Source organism: Amborella trichopoda, chromosome 6, assembly GCF_054954075.1.
Source record: "Amborella trichopoda isolate Santa Cruz 75 chromosome 6, AtrichopodaSantaCruz75HAP2 v2.0, whole genome shotgun sequence".
NCBI lineage: Eukaryota > Viridiplantae > Streptophyta > Magnoliopsida > Amborellales > Amborellaceae > Amborella > Amborella trichopoda.
Genome location: NC_142341.1, coordinates 78,440 through 98,525, shown reverse-complemented (window position 1 = coordinate 98,525; position 20,086 = coordinate 78,440). Strand labels below are relative to the sequence as shown.

Genomic DNA, 20,086 nt, shown 5'->3' with positions numbered 1-20,086 from the left:
AATTATTTGTGTCTTGTGATGCAATTCATATCATCTATGAATCTCTCTCTCTCTCTCTCTCTCTCTCTCTCTCTATCTATCTATCTATCTATCTATCTATCTCTCTCACAAACACACACACAAGAAGAGGGAGAACTATGAACAACTAACCAAATTTGACCAAATTCTAGGTGAAATGAAACCAAATAGATGGATCTTGTAGTAAAAAGTTTTGAATCTTCTCATGAATCCTCTAGGCATAAAACCCAAACGAAATAAATTCACATGCATCATAATTCTCCACTATAGTCTGACAAAGCTATTATTCATGTAACAAATCTATCAGTCACAAGCTTTTTTAGAATGCTCCAGCCAAGATAGGGTCTACCCCATGATTTGGAGAGGTAAAGAATAAGGTAACAGGAGAGATCATCTAATGTCCTTAGATCTTTTTGAGATATCTCTTACTCATATCTTTTGCAGTCAGTTATTAGTAGAGATTTCTAAAGAAAACTGATAAAAAAGAAACAAATCTTACGGAGCCTGTTTCAAGTATATGTGAAATGACATCAAAGGACATTATATATTAGTATAGCTAGTTTTAGTTGTTCTAGAATCAAGAAGTAGAAGTACTCAAGTAAACCTTCAATACCGTGATACCAAGCATGAATTTATCATGATGGAGCACCCCTAGTCTGATTAGGAATTGTTTCTTGGATTCCATTACCATTTTAAGCATGGTGAGTCTGTGGGTGCGGATGTGATCAAATAATATAAATGTTTGTTTGTCCATGTGCATGTGTATGAAAGAGGGAATAAAAGAATTAGGATTTTTTATTGACATGGCAGGCCAGTCTCACACGCTTTGATGTGTCCATAGACCACAATGCACTTCCAATGGAGGAAATCTGTGATCCTAGCTAGGGTCACTGTGACAGAGAACTTGCCAATGTGAGAGGCAACTAAGGCATGTTGAGATGAGTACTAGAGGACCCAGACACCGCCAGAAGGTCTTATTGCATCCAGAGCTAACCACTGGCAGAGGAAAACCCCAAATATTCTGAATTTGGGAGAGAGAGGGAGAAGAAAGCTTGGTTTCCACCAAACCAAGAAGAGACGGAGAATACTGTGAAACAAATAGACGAATATTTGCCGTTTTCCTGGGTGGCCCAAACCCCTTATATTCCAAATAAGGATCTTTATAGCACAGCTACGGAGCGGATGGCACTTTTGGTCGGGCGACGAGAATGCTGAGGAGCTGAGGGAATGGGGAGGACCTTAGCTGAAGGTTCTTTTTTCTCGTACCTTACTTTGACATAGTTTGGATAGCTCCCAGGATGCTCTCTAATTGGTGGCAAGAGCCTTACCTTTGACATTCTTCAACTTACACTGGCGTTTAGATTCGGTATCAGCATTGATGAAGGCTTCAAAGGCTTCATGAGGGTTGTTGAACAGGAAGCCCATCACTAAAAGGATCTCGTGAGGATTGCCTTGGGCTTTGCATCCACAGAGCTAGAGTCCACAGAGACCGGTGAACAAGATTCCGAGGAATAGGAGGAATAGGGGTTATCAAAGGGGAGGGAAAGATGCGTGGGTGGGGGAGAAGGATGCTCTTCACTGAGATTGTACGGTAGCAGAGGGGGGAGGGGACCTTCAAGAGGGGGAATGTGGATAAAATGATAGCCAGAGGGGAAAAGGAGGTTGAGGTGGAATTAAGGGTGAAGAGGTAGGCCGAGGCGTGGAATATATGGCTAAGGATGGGCTTGATTGAGGGCTTGAGCATGAAGCCATTTGGTGAACAGGCTGGGTAGGCCTCAACATCAATGCTTGATTAAGCTAGTTAAGAGTTATTATGGAATTATTTATTTTATCAAGGGTAAAAATGTTATAAAATTTTTTGTTTTAATCAAGACTTCTTTTTTTTCAATTAGAATTAGGATTACTTGGAATTTAGGTAAGATCTTTTATTATAAATAGTGGTCGTATTCAGGGTTTTGCTTTCAGACTTAGATATCATTTTGTTCAAAATCCTGGTTTCACCAGAGAGCTAGAAGCTTGGATTGTAAGCTTCCTATTATTCAATCAATTCGATCCTTGATTTTTCTATTTCTCTTTTTTCTTTCCACCATACCATCTGGTATTAGAGCAGGCCCGTTCCCAAAGCGCATGAGCATTTGCAGCAAGTTTGCTTGATGGCGGTTAAAGAGGTCAAGTTCATGGATGTGGTGGTGACAAAGTTATATGTGAGGGAATAAAATGATCTGATGAGAATTGAGCAAGTGGTGTACGACAGATGTAAAAAAGGTCAAATCAAAGGAGATTTGAGGATCTGGTGGATGAGGTGAAGCCAACCCGCTCTGAATGATGTTTGGTCGTTCATGACAAAGGCGGATCTGTATCTAATTGCAGTTATAATTCACCTCATAACCTGAGGAGAGGTAATCTCGTTTTGCGAGCATAATTATTTTTTTGGTCTTAATAGACAGACCATAGAGAAACCCTTATCTCATCAAATTATCACTGTACTTCGCAACTTGCCGCTGAATTGAGGCAATTTCAATGTGTAAATTGCTGAAATTAGGCAGTTCTAGCATGTTTAAGTGGATGAATCGAGCATATCACAATAACGCCGTCAAACATACAACGACCATGTCCTTGAGTTGTTCTCACAACAGTTTATTTGCTCGTCGACCGATTGCAAAGCCCCAAATTTAACGCACAACGGTGCAAAACCAACACCCATAAAGGAGAGATCCGAGACCGATTCAACAACAACCTGTCGATCATGCCGGTTGATCAACAAGATGGAAACATCTTAGATCACCATCAAGAAAGGGAAAGGAACAAGGGCCCTTCCAGTCCTAACCGTGTCACTACTCGAAGTAGGCTGCACCACTACACAAAGTAGGGGCCTTCTCTAGTACGCCAAAGTAGGAGGGAATGTTTTTCAATTCTATAAATCAAAATAACATCAATAACTGCGCCTGTACAGTACATTTAAACCCACTTGTGGACCCTTGATATTGACCAAAATACCTCTAACAAAATAATACAATGACCAACCTACACTTATAACCTATTCCCCATACAATTAAATCAGCATTCTTGAAACCTAGTTCCCATTTTGCAAGTCCCCATTCATTAAACCAAATTCTCATGCGAAATAATAAATACCATAGATAACCCAAAAAAAGATGATAATCATGGGCCACCCTTTCATTAAATTGAGATACAATGTAACTTGTCCTTCTAAAAATAGTATCCCCCATATAATTAAAGTTCATAGCAGAACCCTCTAAATCAAGCCAATGTGATAAATATCAAATGCCGTGCATTTATGCCCAAGACGGGCGAATTTTATTGTAAGCACTGGTAGAAATGAAATTAAAATGATTGAAAATCATCTACTTAGTCACAAACAAAAGAAAGAAGAATTTATCCTCAACTAGGAAAAATGAAAAGGCGATGAATCCAAGCCAGTTGAAATGCATGAAAATCATCTACTTAGTCACAAACAAAAGAAAGAACAACTGATCATCAACTAGGAAAAATGAAAAAGCAATAAATCTAAGTCAATTTTAAAAACAAGTACTATGTACTAAGCCTATTTAATTTGTGCATTTGTCTGTTGCAAGGCCTTTTGGAGTTTGACGAATGTTACAATTAGGGGAGTTTTGATAAAAAATAAGTAGATAATATATTTTTCTTAGATACTAATTAACTTGGAAATGCGTGTACACCTCTATCCTCATACCATCAATTCAAGACAACTAAATTCGATATGTATAAAATCCAACGGATAACTTTGATTCAAATTAAATCTCCCAAAAGATGACCAATGTAAACTAAAATTTCTAACGTACCGCACCCGACTTTAGTTCCTAACCAGCAAACGTATTGCACCCATCACTTCTCCCTTTCTCTAAATCTCTCCATTTTACATCCCAAGGGCTTGTCCTTTCAATTTGTCTCTTTCCTCCCTCTCCCTCTCCCTCTCCCTCTCCCTCTCCCTCTCCCTCTCCCCCTCTCTCTCTCTCTCTCTCTCTCTCTCGCTCTCTCTCTTATCTCTAAATATAATTGAAGTCCTATAGAACTCGGCTTCAAGCTAAGTCTCACCTACTCTCTTCTATATTCTATCTCTTAGACATTGATTCTATCTCCCTTGTCCTAAACCTCACTCCAAAAGAAGAACCTCTCATCTCACAAGTTTATCTATGCTACTACCAAGATTCTCTCTCTAAAGATAGCATTTTTTTTGGACAAACTCCTATGAAAACATTGTTATACAAAAATTCTCTCCCATTTTACTTCATAGAGTACCTCTCTCTCTCTCTCTCTCTCTCTCTCCCCCCTGTTCTCAACAATTGCCCTTACCAAGATCCACTCTCTCGCTACACACGTACGCACACACAGACACACACACACAAAACCCAACAAAAACAGTGGTAAGATGGGGTTAACTGCAGATGAGCCATCAGTTTTATAAAGTTCGATACTATCACTGTGATCTAGAAAATTTGGAAAGCCATAAGTAGTTTCTAAAGAACTAGCTGCAAGGTTTAAAAAATCGCTAGGCGGGCCCTAGGCGGCCTGCCTAGCGCCCGGCGCCCAGAACCTTGGGCGCCTCGTAATTTAAAAAAAAACAAAAAATTTCTAGCCCGCCTAGCTCCTGGGCGCTCGCTCAGGTACATCCGCCCGTGTAGGGTTGCCTGGGTCTAGGTGGGCAGATTTTTGGTCCAAGCCGCGTAGGCGCCCGGCGGAACGTTTTTTAAAACATTGACTAGCAGAACTAAGACCAGTTCTCAATAGCTTGTTAAATACATTTTTCAGAAGATAAATACAGTGGCAAATGAATTGGCTAACTCGGAACCAGACGCATCCAAGGATAGCTCATAGCTCTATGAAGCCATAGTTCATAGTCCTTTTTTCTCCATGGAGAAACATTCATTATAGTCTCGTATCTCTATTAAAAGAAAGATCAATAAATGGCAGAGGCTGGTGAATTTTAAAAGGTACAACCACTGAAAATTAACAGAGATACTGTCAGTCCTAGAGACTTAAACAAATACTACTCTAAAATTGATAGATATCACCCTTATGAGGTCTGATTTGGATAAGCAACAAGGAAGAATAAAGGTTTCATCTCCCATATCAGCAAATAACATATGCACATGGAACCAGTGAGCCCGATATTTGCATAAGTTCATATGTTGATGCTCTGTTTCTCATTGCATGCCACAAAAGACTTATAGAAAATAATATTTCCCAAGGTAAATATGCATTATTGAGAAAAGTTTCATTCATCACCTAGTTTTACGTTTCATCTTCTTCTGAAGGACCCCTATTTCAAGATGATAAGCCTTCTAACACAATATTGACGTCTATCAGCATGGAACACTCATGAGCACGCACATAATCCTACACATCCAATGACAACGAACGTTCATAATTCACATGGTTTGGTCCAACAATACCATGGTTATTGCATTATAATATTGAAGCATGCAAACTATCAATTCAGTCCAAACATTAAATATTAACTGCAACTGCAGTTCATCTTCGTTCATAGGGAAAGCAAGGAGACGAAAACTGACCCCAATGCTCCATCTTCGGTGTAGAATTTGAAGCTTGGGGAAGCTGTTTGCGCTGCATTTTGCTAGACGTTTACCAACATATGAGTACCCGAGCAAAACCAGAGCCGTGAATTGGGGCAACGAGTGAAGGATGGCAAAGGGGTCTTGGGTGATAATGGAATGGGGTAAAAACTAGGGTAGCAAGAAACTCGGGCACACTTTCCGAAAGAAAATGAAGATTCGCAGTCGACGGAGGCTTGGCATCGCTCCCTTCTCCAATTCTTCCTCTCAATTTGAAAACCCAGAAAACCAGAGCCTGTTTTCGTGGATATTAGGTTTGCCCTCATAAAAGTTCGGCTCTGCTTAAATAAGCTTGGCTCGGCTTATAATGGCTTGGCTCAGCTTAAATCGGCTCAGCTCAGCTAAAATAGCAAAACTTAATTAAAATAGAATAGAGTTTCTCATTGGACTGAGCCAAGCCGAGCCAATGTTAAACGAGCGGAGCTGACATTAGCCAAGCTAAGCTGATATTAGCCGAGCCGAATCGAGACAAATTCATGTCGCGCCGAGCTCATTTTAGCGCGGATAAAAGCCGAGTCGTGTTCGAGAAAATCGAGAAAATTGTGAAAAAATTATTAATATAAAAGTTGTTAAAAATAAAAAATTTATTTAAATATGTACAAAATGACAAAAGTATTTTTTGTTAAAACAAGGTTTTTAATTTACTCTTTGTTACTTTACTTATCTTTACACCAAATTTCAATAATATTAAATTAATAAATAAATAAAGTTACAGGGAATAAGTTTTAATAAAGTTACAGGGAATAAGTTTTTTTTAGAAAAGATAAAATACAAATTTATATTGATACCAATGGTTTAAAAAACGGATCGGTGACCTGGATCGGGCTTCCAAAAAATCGATCCGAATCGGCGAATTGGCGATCCAGATCGGAAATCGGGTGAATCGATCAGAATAAAGCTTAAAAAAAATTCGAAAAAATTATTAAAATTCATTATAAGTATTGTTTTTTAGGAATTCAATAAAAAATGAGGGTACTCCATTAAGAATTTTCATGTTTTTGAATGAATATGCGAATATTGATATGTTCTTTCCCTGCATGAACCGCCATTCAGCATTTAATTTACAGTATTTCGTGTTCATCCCTACACTGTTGCTGTTTGGACTCGATATGTGAATAATATGGCTGGGACAGGGGGGCCTCAGAATCATCATCTCTCTCATTTTCTCTTTGAATAATATGGATTAAAAAAAAAAAAAAAACAAATTTTCAAAAAAATCGATCATGGATTAAAAAAGAAATCACAAATTTTCAAAAAATTCTATCATGGATTACAAAAAAAAATTCGATCATGGATTAAAAAAAAAAAATCACAAATTTTCAAAAAATTCAATCATGGATTACATAAAATTCGATCATGGATTACATAAAATTCGATCATGGATTACATAAAATTCGATCATGGATTACAAAAAAAAAAAAACAAAAAAAAACAAAAAATTCAATCGTGGATTACAAAAAAAGAAAAAAACAGTTCGATCATGGATTACAAAAAATTCAATCATGGATTACAAAAAACTCTATCATGGGTTACAAAAAAAGCAAAAAACAAAAAATTCAATCATGGATTACAAAAAAAAAAACAAACATTTCGATCATGGATTACAAAAAAAAAAACAAACATTTCGATCATGTATTACAAAACATTCGATCATGGATTACAAAAAATTCTATCATGGGTTACAAAAAAAAAAAAAAAACCAAAAAAACCAACATGGATTACAAGAAAAGAAAACAAACATTTCGATCATGGATTACAAAAAAATCTATTATGGGTTACAAAAAACCAAAAAATTCGATCATGGGAGACTTACCAACTATCATCTTTGCATATCTAATTTTTCACTACATTTTTTTAACCAAATCCCAAGATCCCTATTTTTTGACTAATTTTTTCCTCCGACCTTTTAAAATAAAACCAATTTATTACCAAAATTTTGATATGCCGATATTTTATTATTCCTTGGCTCGCTAACTATGGTACGCACCCAATTATTTCATGCCAACAATGGACATTGGTTATGCTGATAATAATGCTCCTTTAGATCGTGTTTGTGGCTCGTTGACACAAAAGAAAAACAAAATATAAAAACAAGAACATCACACAGGCCAACCTTGAGAAATTCATGCTTTATAGGTCATGACTTTCCTAAAAAAAATAAAACCACTTCTAACTTTCGACCAAGTTCAGGCACAGTTAAGATTCATTGACGATATCGGAATGGATTCACTAATCAAATTCCCTTTAAATATCACTCCTACCTCAATAGTACAACTAGCTGCCCTGTCCATTCATTAATCGAACCAAGATGGCCCATGATCGACCAAAGAACTTCATATTTTACATGTCAATAAGAACTTTCAATGTGTCAGATCCTTCGAATTTCATAGTTCACAATATATTCACCAAACAAAATATATCCAATGGGGGAGGGGGAGCATTCATGCTATGCGAATTTGATGTATAGCTTTGGGTCTAAAACTTGAAATCCTTCTTCTTTGCCTTCCTTTCCTTTTTCCCACATCTTGCGCTTCCTCTTTTTCTTAGCCTGCACAGAGTTCAAAAAAATTTAAAAAAAGAAAAGAAAAGTGAAAACCCATAGAACAACACTAACAAAAATTTAAAAAAAAGAAAAGAAAAGTGAAAACCCATAGAACAACATGACAAAAATTCCAGCCCACTCTAGATTGCACCCAGAACAAACCTTTGCCACCATGTCACTGAAGTTCTTCGCGTTGATTTCATTGCTTCTTTTCTTCCCTTGCTTCCTCATAAATGAACCATGTCACCCAATAATGAATAACTACGTATAAAACTTTGTATGCATGCATCAAACAACACATCAAGAATCTGGACTCCCATTATAAAAAAAAATACCTTACTTTGCTGCGAAAGTAACATCATCCAAAGCCTTTAATTCATTTTGTCCTAATAGTAGCTCAACCTGGGTAAGGATCATCTGGAATCAGTATGACAAAATGAAGAGAATACTTGAAAAGAGGTTGAAAGAATTTCATATATAAAACTAGCCAACAAATCATTAAGTGCTTGCAGAGCAACGCTAACATACAGAAGAATAAATCTGTTTACCCTTTTAGCACCAGGTTTATCCATTGCCCCAAGCATATACCTGTCCAAGGAAAAAAGTTCTCAAATGCTAATCAAGAGTTTCCCTACGATAAACCTCTCTCTCAAAAAGGAAAAAAAAAAAAAACTCACACAATGAGAAATAAGAAAATGCACAAAAGAAGTCCTAAAATTCATGAAAAGGATAGTCAGATAAGCAGCTAGTTAAGGTGTAGACGTACATGTGCGTTGTTCCGAGTAAGGTTCCTGGTGCAATCCTTTCTTCCTTCTCTTCGAGTACCTTATTTGGAACAAGAGAAATAGAGTGTTGGACTCCACAAGAATAAAATGATAATCAAAAGATAACTAATAATGTAGCTCATTGGAAGATGGTGCCAAAAATCTTTCGATGCAATTACTTGGTAAAGAGGCTTCCCTGGCTCTTTCTTTCATTGCCTTCGAAGATCAATGACACTAGGTACCTTCACAGCAGTTGGTGTACTGCAGGGAACTTAAAAAACTCAATTTATTAATCAGCAGTAAGAGAGAGAGAGAGAGAGAGAGAGAGAGAGAGAGAGAGGGGCTGGCAATAATTGAATACTGGCCTCCAATTCCTCTTCTTCGATATGTTCCTCCTCTTCTTCCTCCTCTTCCTCCAAGTCATCCCAATGCTTACTGATATCAACAAGTTCCTCCTGCAATCAAAGGAAAATGCATAATGAGACAACAATGATATCGCCATCATTAAGAAAACTAAGAAAACCATAGTAACATGGAAAGTCATTTTCCAACAAAGGAAGATATAATTTCCCACGCATGAAGTTTATTATAATAACATAAAGGATTTATTCTATTAATTCAACAAACCAATGAAAATGGATAGGAAAAGCTTTATGTGTGACCCAAACAACATAGAGGTTATACGTGACCCCACTTCTTAGCTGTTTGATTCAAAATTGATGGCTACGATTGTTCATGCCACAATGACATGCCAAACGCTGCTTTACTTTTCATTTTTTTATACAAAATATTTTTGGATGAAATTTTGAGCATCCCATCATAAACTAGGGAGAACCTAAATAAAATAGAAAGCCACCTACTCATATCTGATGGCTGAGATCAGGGGTCACATATATTATATATGTGGGTGGGGTTACATAGAAGGCTTTTCCAAATGCATATCTCCATACCTCATAATTAGGTCGTTCTTGTTGTTGGACACCAAAAACGTCACCATACGTCACCATATAGTGGGCGTCCGAACTACATAATAAAAATTTCACAGAAGCAGTCACAAAAGAATAAACAATCGCACAGAAGAAGAATCCATACAAAATATTATAAACACTACAACTTGGATGCAAGAATCATAGGAAGCTTACTTCATCAATAGGAGGCTTGCCCCAACCTCTAGGATGATAACCAAAGCTAGCACCAGGTGGAATAGGAGTATTCGGGGCAGGAAATCCAATTGAAAAACTATATCATGCATTTCAGCTACATTGCCCAAGCAATCCATTTCACATGTCTACACATTACGACATGAGATCAGATTTTTTAGGACATGAACGTCCATTAATGAAAAGAAAATAGAAAAGTTTTCATACCATATACATATTATATGTGTATTTCACAATATTAAAGACTTTCAAATTGAGTACCATAGCAGATGGCCAAATGCCCAGAGGCCTGAATCATGAGAGAGAGAGAGAAAGAGAGAGAGAGAGAGAGAGAGAGAGAGAGAGAGAGAGAGAGAGAGAGAGAGAGAGAGAGTCTTCACCACGACATCCACAATTGTTTTTAACAAAATAAAAAAGAAAAGAATATGCAACTCTACCAGTTTAACAATGCTTAATAACATAAAATATCACATCTACAATTACAAGGAAAAAAAAAGAGAAGACATAAACCACAGGAAAAGCAAGTGCGGCGTTGGTGATTTTGTTTATCCTTCCTATTTTGGCGGATGCTTTCACTGTACTAGTGCATGTAGTACTCTCCAACTTGTACATCTCTAAACAATTCTTCATTCATTTATCCTTTTGCCTTTTCTCTCCCCTGAAAAAAGCCAAGAATGGGTACTGAATAGGACACTGCAGATACACCATAAAAGGACTTTGATTAAGGTTGCAGAAAAGAAAGAGGCAAAATATGAACATGGCATGTTTCTAGCATACAATGCTCATGAAGAATATCATTTGCAAATAAAGATAATTTGAAAGATAAGAAAACAACACAAATGTTGTGGTATATCAAAATGTAGTGAACGAAAATACTCTTCATAAGGAGGTATATGAAGTTGGACAGCTAACAAAGTATAGATACCTATAACGGAATCAAGGATAACTTGAGTGTCAAATATATCTAGGAAAAGCTGTTTAGAGAAAAAAAAAAAAGCATCTTGGAAATTACTGGCCATATAGATAATCATTGCAGCCTCCATCCACCGATAAAGAAAATACACAAACTAATTATTTTAATGCTTGCCTAATAGAAATGAGGGCCTCAAAATATTCAAGGAGTTCTAGTCATTTTGCTAACAGATAAAATGCATCTTTTTACTTCCAAACTATGTTAGAGGGCTTTGCTTTGCTTTCCTTTTTCCCTCGATTATTCCCAGAAGTAAACTCAACATTTCTTTACAAAACCTAAGATATACTTCCAGAAATTAATACTATTTCAAAATCCATTCCCATTTTCATGAACAACAGTCAAATGATAAAGTCAACTGTAGCTATTATGCAAGTTCCACAAGGAAAGCAAAGACTTCTTTTTTTCTTTATTTACTCTTTTGGATTACTTATAACAAGTGTAAAACCAGAACTCTTATACAGTTAATTAATAAAGAACAGAGACAAAATTGTACAAAAAAAAAACAAAAAGGGACTGCCCACTAGACCAAGGTTACAAGATTTGTTTGCAAAGCCCCCTCTTTGGTGAGGCTATCCCCGTTAGCATTGGCTTCATGCCATGCGTGTTGGGAAGACACCTCAAGAGATTTAGTGGGCTCAAAAATATTCAAACACTAGTTTAGTCTCCAGGCGAAAATAAAAATCCTACTAGCCCAATTGATTCCTAGTTTTGTTTTGTACATGATACATTTGTATATGTCAGTGAAGTGTATTCCCCCATGTTGGATGTTGGGAAGACACTCAGGGGACCTTGCAAGGGCCTTGAGTTCCATACATAATCACTATTAAACTAATGAAGGCTATTTTCAATGGGAGCTCATTTGGTTTTCTGCCACATTTAACATGACAAGCAGACAATATTTAGCATTACATGTATAGATGTATTTATTGAATACTGTCAGTTTACATCCCCCTTGCGCATCTAATGTATAACTTAACTATTGCAGTTGATGATTTGGACTTGAATAACGTGTAGACTTTTAGGGGTGTTTCTTAGGCAATTGGGAAACATTTATGTGGTCCTGCCACAGGTTGGTAAATTCAGTTTGTCACCCAATAATTAACTAGGGAATGCATGTGAAGATAACTTTGTCAGCATTACTAGCTTTGGTAATTCACTGCATTTTTTATTTCATATTTAAATTGTGCTAGCAGACTTTACCTTAAGGTGCTGCCACTCAGCAACATAATGGACCACGAGGCAATTGCAACCTGAGAGGTGTTTCCTTTGTAACATGTTGTCATCATCTTTGCCAATGGAAATCTTACATGAGTAATCCCCTATTCGTTAGTATACAAATACCTTTGATCCTTTACAACCTGGTTCTTGTATCTGTTGTATATATCCTGTGAAAGATACATAGAGAATTAGCAATCTATGAAATCATAGGATCATTGCTCACACAAACACATGCATGGACATGTAATATGGAAATATCTGAATGTTCATTTAGAGCACTATTAAATTATACATAATTTATTGTGCACAGTTCACAGAAAATGTGAAATATGCATAGTTCATAGTTCATGTGAAACGATCCAGAATTTTAAGTTCCCTGTAGGAATGAATTGCTTCATTTCATGGCTGGTTTTTCCTTCTTTTTTTTTATATTTTTTTAATAGATTCATTTATTTCTTGCATTATTTTGTGAAGATAGTTCATTTAGGAACCCTGTTCTTTTGGGCAATTGGCTGGAATATATAAGAAAAAGGATATGAATTTTGGGAGTCAATATTCGTCCAACTGCTAGCTGTACCCATTTGCTTTCAGAGAAAATTAGTGACCATCAAATAAAATCATGGCCAGTTTTTGGAAGAAGCTTCTTCAAAGTGTTACTTTCTTCATTGTTCTAACATAGATGTAGGATTTCTATACAATATGGGGATATCCAAAGAAGATTTCCATGCAATTACATGGTTCACCAGCTGGGCAGTAGATGCAGACCACCAATTTGAGTTCTCAGAAGCAATTGATCAGAGCTTACTTGTAAAAACATGGTAATTTATTACTCTTTCTTCGTGAAAATGAGTTTAAATTTCTAATTTGCTGCTTTATATTATTGAAAAACTCTTGGTTGCCACTTGTAGTTTTAGAAAATGACTAGGTGGCCTGCTTTCTTAGGATGGGTTTGAAACAGCTAAATATCCTGTGAGAGCATAGTTCCTGATTTGAAAACTAGTTGTTGCATGGTTTTTGAAATACAACAATCACAATTTCCTGTTAGAGTAGAATACCTAATACTAGCACTGCTACACTCCTAGATTTTCTATCTTGTTTTGCATAATTCAAGTAATGGCACTTGCCTAACATGTTAACTGTGGATTCTGAAGAACATCACTACAAGAGTGTTGCTTCTCTCTGTTTCATGAAGCAGCTATAGTTCTTATTTTAAGCAATGAGATCTTCACAAAACCATTTGTAAGATGCCCAATATAGGTCTATGCTTTCTTCCAAATAAATTACTTTCCCTCAACAAATATTTCTGTTTCTTGAAAAATATCAAGGTGCTCTTTCATTTGTTTTAAGAAATAAGAAAGCTCCATCACCTGTGTTACAAGGATATGGGTATGAGTGTCAGTGCCATACACCAATATACATGTCAGAAATGCAACTTAGCCCCTTCTAGATACAACATATTCATAGATATATTAGAGGGGTGGGGAGGTGGGATTTTAAGCGATTAAAGTATCTTAGTTTCTATAGTGTTAGACATGTGTGTCACATTCTTAGTGTCTACACGAGCCCAGAACCTTGGATGCATCCAAGTCTTGTAGCCCATCATTTATTTAGAATGTTGGTGTTTACATTATTCTTGATAATGATTTATATATCTTTTCTCCTGTTCTTTGTTTATTTTGGCAGTGATGATGGCGGACAGCAAGGAGTTGAAAGATTGTGACAATTATGAAACCTGTAGAGAGAGAGCAAAGTTAGGGTTCATGTGTAAAGATATCATGGATATTGGGAGGCTTATGTGGACTAAAATATGCCCCTTATAACATATTGCTTGAGAATCACTTACTTGTTGCAATGCCTACTAAACAGTCTACACATTCGGACCTTCCTTAAATGTTTATTTAACTTCAGTTGCATTTATAGTTAGTTAACAATTAAATTTTCATTTGGAAGATGAAAGTGCCAGATATATCCATGGAAGGTATTTTTTATTCAAATTATATCCACCTTTTAGCTTCCCATGCAAGGGTGTCCTCTCTCTCTCTCACACGCACACACAGATTTGGCTTAGCAAAGTGGTTAGTTATTTTTGGGTAGCACTGCGATATCATAAGTGCGCATGGTTAAAACTGTTGTACATGAGCTTGTTAAGCTTCGCGGAACTGCAATAACGGGTCACCTCTCCATGGTTCCTATAGACTTGGAACCTCAGCCAATTATACTGGCACACATCAACCTTAATCTCCAGGTAAAGATTTTGTATCTATTAATAAACTTTATTGGCGCCACCATCCATATCTTGCCTCTTAGGCTATAACATTATGATGTGAATTCAGGATCTTTAAGCCGATTTTCTTTTCTTTGTACAGACTCTTGCAGCTGCTAGAATGCTGACACCATCAGGGCCTATTGGCCAAACACAGTGGGGTGACTCTGTTTACAATGGGCCATCACCTGCTACACATTCGACAGATGCACAATTGAAGGTGCCATCTCAACTTTGGAACTTATACTGGAAATAAAGTCATTTGTCTCCGATCTTCCTTACCCAGCATCTTTTTGTTCTTTACATGAGTACAACAAGAGCTTGCTGCGGTTTTCAAGAAAATCAGTGACAAGCAGACATGCACCATTGGCTTGTATGAGCTTTACGGGATCACACAGTTGTACCCGTACTTGCATCATGGCCTTAGTGACTGATTCACGAGGAACAAAAAGAAGAACAAATGTATGTCTCCAATGAGGGCTTTTGTCTTCTGAAATGGAACTTTGTTTCTTCTCTATGCATGCGGGAGTGGGGGAAGGGGGCTCAAGGGTAGTTTAAATTGCACAGGACAAACCTTAAGAATTGATACCTCCTTGCTCTCTGTCGTGCAAACAAGGTGTTGCTCCACTAGAACTGAGGTTTGGGGACAATTTCAGTGTGCAAGGAGGCAGGGATATTATTGAATATTGACATTTAACATTGGGTCTTTCAGGTTGATATATTTTCATAGCTACAGAATGCGAGTGAGGCATTCCGGACATATATAAGATATGGATTAGCACAGGTTGGTTGGTACCCACCTAAATAATTTGTTTTTGTGTAATGCCTATTATAACAAACAAAGTGTTGGCTTATGAACTACTTGTATTGTTATGATTGCAATGGAATGCAATGCAGATGGAGAGAAATACAGCAGCTGGAAGGACACCTTCGAGCATGCCAATGTCAACGACTCCTCCTCCTGTTGCCATATATCTCTCCTCCTCCTGTTGCCATAAATCTCTCCTCACCAAAGCTTGCACTTATATCCCCTGTCCATTTGAAGCAGCAGCACAATGTGATGAAGCCTCATGAACTCACAAACAACTCTTTGGTTGTTGAAGTTGATGATGCCTCCACGATGTCCAGTCGTGATGTCTCATCAAAAAGGCTGATGAACGCATTCTCTGAATTGAGGAAGCAGCTTCCCATTCCCAAAGTGGACCATGATGAGAAATATGCATTTGCAAGTAAAGGGATCATGATACGATCCCTCCCCATTTGGGAGATCGAGAACTATGTAATTTGTTGTGCTTTTAGATTGGGCTTCCCTCTCACTTTTGAATTGTTGGACATGCTATGTGATGGATCAGTGATGAGGTTTTGGCCCTCGTCTCTAAAGACCATCTCACACAAGGGTCACAGTCCATTGGCTCACTCTCTTGGGCAACTCCAACCTCATCACGAGATATTCCATAAACCCTCATCAATTTTGTTCCATGCCTAGGTAATAGGGTTTTCTAACTCGACTAGCCTAGCACGTCAAGCCAAGTCTGAGTATCGGCAAATAGCATTTTCTTATCATGGTCTAGCATGACCATATTATCTTGGTCCTTCATGACCGTACTCCCACTAGAGTTCTTTGTTTCATTTATATGCACTTATAAGGCCTTTAATGGCCACAAAAATCCAACAGAGAGAAACGGAGAGCTTTAGAGAGATTGACTGCTTGAGTGCCAAGAAAAGAGTTTAAAATTTGGACTTATTTGAAAGAAAATTTATTTTTTATGATATCTAAAAGAAAATTGTTTCATGCGGTGGGGACCGCATTTCTACATTTGCTGTCCCGGAGGTATAAAGCATCTATGGCGCGGGTGGGGGTGGGGGTGGTAATGTGGAAGTTATGATGATGCCAACAAATGTTCTTCCTATGGATGAGAAAGCATTGTCGGGTCTCCAGGCTTGCATGGAAAGGCTCAAAAGCGGTGCCCATGTAGGAGGGAGTGAGCTTCTTCCTTTTTTCACTTTTGAGGAGTTGTGCTCAGAGAGAGAGAGAGAGAGAGAGAGAGAGAGAGATAAGGGGGGGGGGGGGGGGGGGGGAGAGAAACGCGGTGATTTGGAAGGAATTAATGGGTGAGAGGGAGAGATGAAGCGAAGTGATTTGGTTGGAATTTAGAAAAGTCCTCTATACATTTGCCAGAAGAAGAGGAAATGGAGAGCAAGACTCACTAGAACAAGACATAATCCCAGTGGTAGTTAGGGTGTGGTCTTCCATTTTGGATTCACAAAAAGTTGATAATCCTACTCTTGTTGACCAGGACCCAGGTCCAAGTCGACCCTTAGACCTCGTCGAGTCAGGTCTAACTCAACCTATTTACCCACAAAGAATCGTTTCAAGGGCAAAGCAAACAATCAGATTGTAATATACACACACTCTCTCCCTTTCTCTCTCTCTCTCTCTCTTACATCTCTTACATTTACATGCTACCTACCAAATAACTACTAATGCCATACATGCGTCATATGAACATAGGTTTATGTTAGGGGCAAGCTTTCTATGCTTCCCCTACAACATATAACTTATATACTTCCCCTTATCTAACCTTACATACCTCACGTCTCTATACTATTTTATTTTTAAGTTTTTTTCTATAAACTATTTTGACACCAAATTTTGAACTTCCAATCCTCTATTAAACTCGCGCTATCAAAAAATATTAAAAAAATATTTCTGATAAAATAAAGAAACCAAAATACCTCTGAAAGTTTCAAAGGGTATTTTGATCATTATATTTTAGCAAAAAAATATATTTTGGTCCTACTACTGGGATATGAGAGAATGTATAATGAATAGGTGCTATAATTACATACATAGTAGGATGAAAAGAACAAGAGGAAAGGGTGACAAATGGTTACAAGATTACTTATAATGGCAAATACCACCAGAGACTACAATACACAGAGAATTCCCCAATTTCACGAACTGAGCTTTAATCAGTTATTTAGATATTCCTCCAGCCTAAGGGGATCAACAAAATAGAATAACAATATTAAATAGTACCTGTACAGCAAGCAACCAAGCCTCCTGTAGCAAAGCTGAAAATATGCTTGAAATGCTTGAACAGCCAGACCTCCACTGCTGGCATAACTTACTGTTCTTTTCATCCAGCATGGCATTGTGTCAAAGATGAGCAAGTGCTAATAGGGTAAATCCCAGCTCTACCACCTACAAAAAATTAAATTGATTTAATAATAGCGATAACTGAGAAACCACCTTGTTTAAAAAAACAAACAACAAATATCTATAATGCAGCTAGCAAAAGGCAAACAAACAGTACATAAAGTCTCATTTTCCATATTCAATGGCTATTTATACTTTTGTGGTCCCTATTCAAAATAATGACTAATCCCAAAGTTTCATACTCATAAATGTTCTATCAGCAGTTTGCCATCATATTATGGGCAGAAATCAAATCCCAAGTCAACAAAAATATCAACGTCTTGAGATGCAATTCTTATCATCTATGAATCTCTCTCTCTCTCTCTTACACACACACCCTCCCCGCCCCCCCACACACCAAACAAACACACAAGAAATTTAAAACTGCCAAAAAGATGCAGAAATATGAACATCTAACCAAATTAGACCAAATTCAAGGTGAACAGAAACCAAATAGAAAGATCTAGTATTAAAAAGTTATGAACCTTCTAATGAGTCCTCTAGGCATAAAACCCAAATGCAATAAATCAACATGTTTTCCATTAGTCAACCAACCTTCTTTTTATTCCATGAGGAAGTTGACTTTTGTATTTATTGTATAGAGAATTACAAACAAAAATTAGGCAATCCCCAAAACATGGTGCCCTATACAGGAACCATTGAGGGTCCGAGAATCTTTGCAATGGATCCAAAAATGAGGTGAGAGCTAAGGGGGGTTCAAATTCCCCTTGGGATAGTTGAGATTTGCTCCTTCACTTGCTAGTGCATCTGTCTCAGCGTTACAATTCCTATGAGTCTGTCTCCAAGAGACTTGGATACTGCTGCAAATGTGGCCAATTTCGACAAAAATGCTATCTAGTCACCAAGGGCAGAGGGCATTGTCAGAAGCTCAAGCAATAGTGTTGCTGGAATACCTGCTACCTACACCTTTTTGCTCCAATGATGGTTAAATCTTCTGAGTCCTTTGACTACAGACTTGGCCTCAGCGAATGTCGAGTCCTTGACTCCGATAGGTAGGGCATAAGAAAGGAGGATTGGGGCTTCAGAATTCCTAAACAGACGTCTAATGCCTGAGGGGCCCTGGTTGCCTAGAGAGCAGCCATCAGATGGCCCCGGGTTCCGGTGTCCTTCATAAAGAAGCTTGAGGAATCCTGTGGGTACTTAGGTGCAGCAACGCTTGCCAAATTTTGGTGAAGATCCGAAAAGGAGAAGATGGAGAAGCTTGGGAGGTTTAGCGCCCAGAATGTGACAAGTGACCTCCTTTTTCAATAAGAGCTGAGGTAGAGGCTCCCTCCTCACTAAAGATCCAATTATTCCTCTCAATTCAAGTGGTCCAAAGAGTGGCTGAGATAGATGCTATCCATAGAAGAATTCTTGAATTTTTCCAAGGAGTTATAAGGCATAAGGAGAAGAGGTGAGGGATCGATTGGGGAATGACCCATAGCCACTTGAATAGAAGAAGAAGGTCGGTCCAAAGGGCCAAGTCAAGCTCGCAATTTAGAAATAGATGTTGATTGGTTTCTTCAGCTTTGAGGCACATGGTGCATTTGTTAGGAAAATGGATACCTCTTTGCCTTAGTTGATCGAGTGTCAAAGCCCTTCGATGGAGTGCTATCCAAGTAAAAAGCTGGATTTTGAGGGCAAAAAGGAGCACCAAGCCTTGGTGGCTATAGAGGGAAAAGCCGAGAGGGGAGGAGGAGGGGAGTATAAGCTTCAGTAAAATGAAGCAACAGTGAATGAACCTGTTGGAGAGGGGGATCAGACAATTTTGTGACTGCATGTGGGAGAAAAAATATCGAATCGGGAAAGACCTAGAGATTAAAAAATTGGTGAAGCTTGTGGTCAACTAAGAGTCTCCTAAAATTTGGGTTCCAAGATCTCGCATTAGGTGGACCAATAATGCCTTTTGCCACCGAAGAGGAAGGGTTAAGGGTCAGACAAAAGAAACTAGCAAGGGAGTAGTAAAGCAAGTGGGGAGGAGGCGAACAAGGAATCGAGTTTCATCGTGTCTATGAGGTCAGTTCGAGTATGACTAGTTAGAGAGCAAGCTGACTGAAACGAGTAATTGATTCAATTCTCGCTTCGTTGTCAGAGGCAAGTGAGGGAGGAAGTGTGGCAAGTTCAAGCCTCCCTTCCCTTGAGAGGAGGCTAAACGACGCCCGCAAGTATTTGGTTTTATTTAGAGACCATCCATTACCTTCACTGAGGTTCAGCCGGCGTGCCTTTCTATCTGCCACAAAGTTGTGTGTAGCCCCGGTGTCTATCATAGCCTTAGTAGATTTTCTATTGATAGACACTTCCACATACATCAGCTCTCGTGCTTGGGGCTTGACT

At 38.0% G+C, this 20,086-nt stretch overlaps 2 protein-coding genes across 51 annotated transcripts; one reads left to right on the top strand and one right to left on the bottom strand.

Moving 5' to 3' along the window:
* Positions 1–7,777: 7,777 nt before the first annotated feature.
* Positions 7,778–18,992, bottom strand: LOC18425496 (uncharacterized). Of its 50 annotated transcripts, none has more exons than XR_016057947.1 (13): positions 18,308–18,992; positions 17,594–17,758; positions 12,273–12,457; positions 10,610–10,792; positions 10,082–10,227; positions 9,890–9,962; positions 9,305–9,394; positions 9,119–9,200; positions 8,942–9,000; positions 8,724–8,763; positions 8,511–8,577; positions 8,338–8,401; positions 7,778–8,181 (listed from the first exon to the last, which is right to left on the bottom strand). XR_016057947.1 is itself a non-coding variant. In XM_088869950.1 (12 exons), exons 4-12 carry the CDS (start codon positions 10,727–10,729, stop codon positions 8,109–8,111), a joined length of 723 nt encoding a protein of 240 aa, XP_088726076.1. In that variant the 5' UTR covers positions 10,730–10,792; positions 12,273–12,457; positions 17,594–17,758; positions 18,308–18,992; the 3' UTR covers positions 7,778–8,108. The 50 variants fall into 50 exon arrangements, 7 of the variants coding, with proteins under 7 accessions (XP_088726076.1, XP_088726073.1, XP_088726075.1 ...); XR_016057943.1 differs by having other exon boundaries at positions 8,338–8,397; XR_016057946.1 differs by having other exon boundaries at positions 8,338–8,393.
* LOC148781470 (uncharacterized) lies at positions 12,278–14,110 on the top strand (the record flags this gene model as incomplete). Its single annotated transcript, XM_088869917.1, has 3 exons — positions 12,278–12,383; positions 12,970–13,108; positions 13,990–14,110. Coding segments are annotated over 3 exons (366 nt in total), but the record flags the coding sequence as incomplete, so codon positions are not given.
* Positions 18,993–20,086: the final 1,094 nt, after the last annotated feature.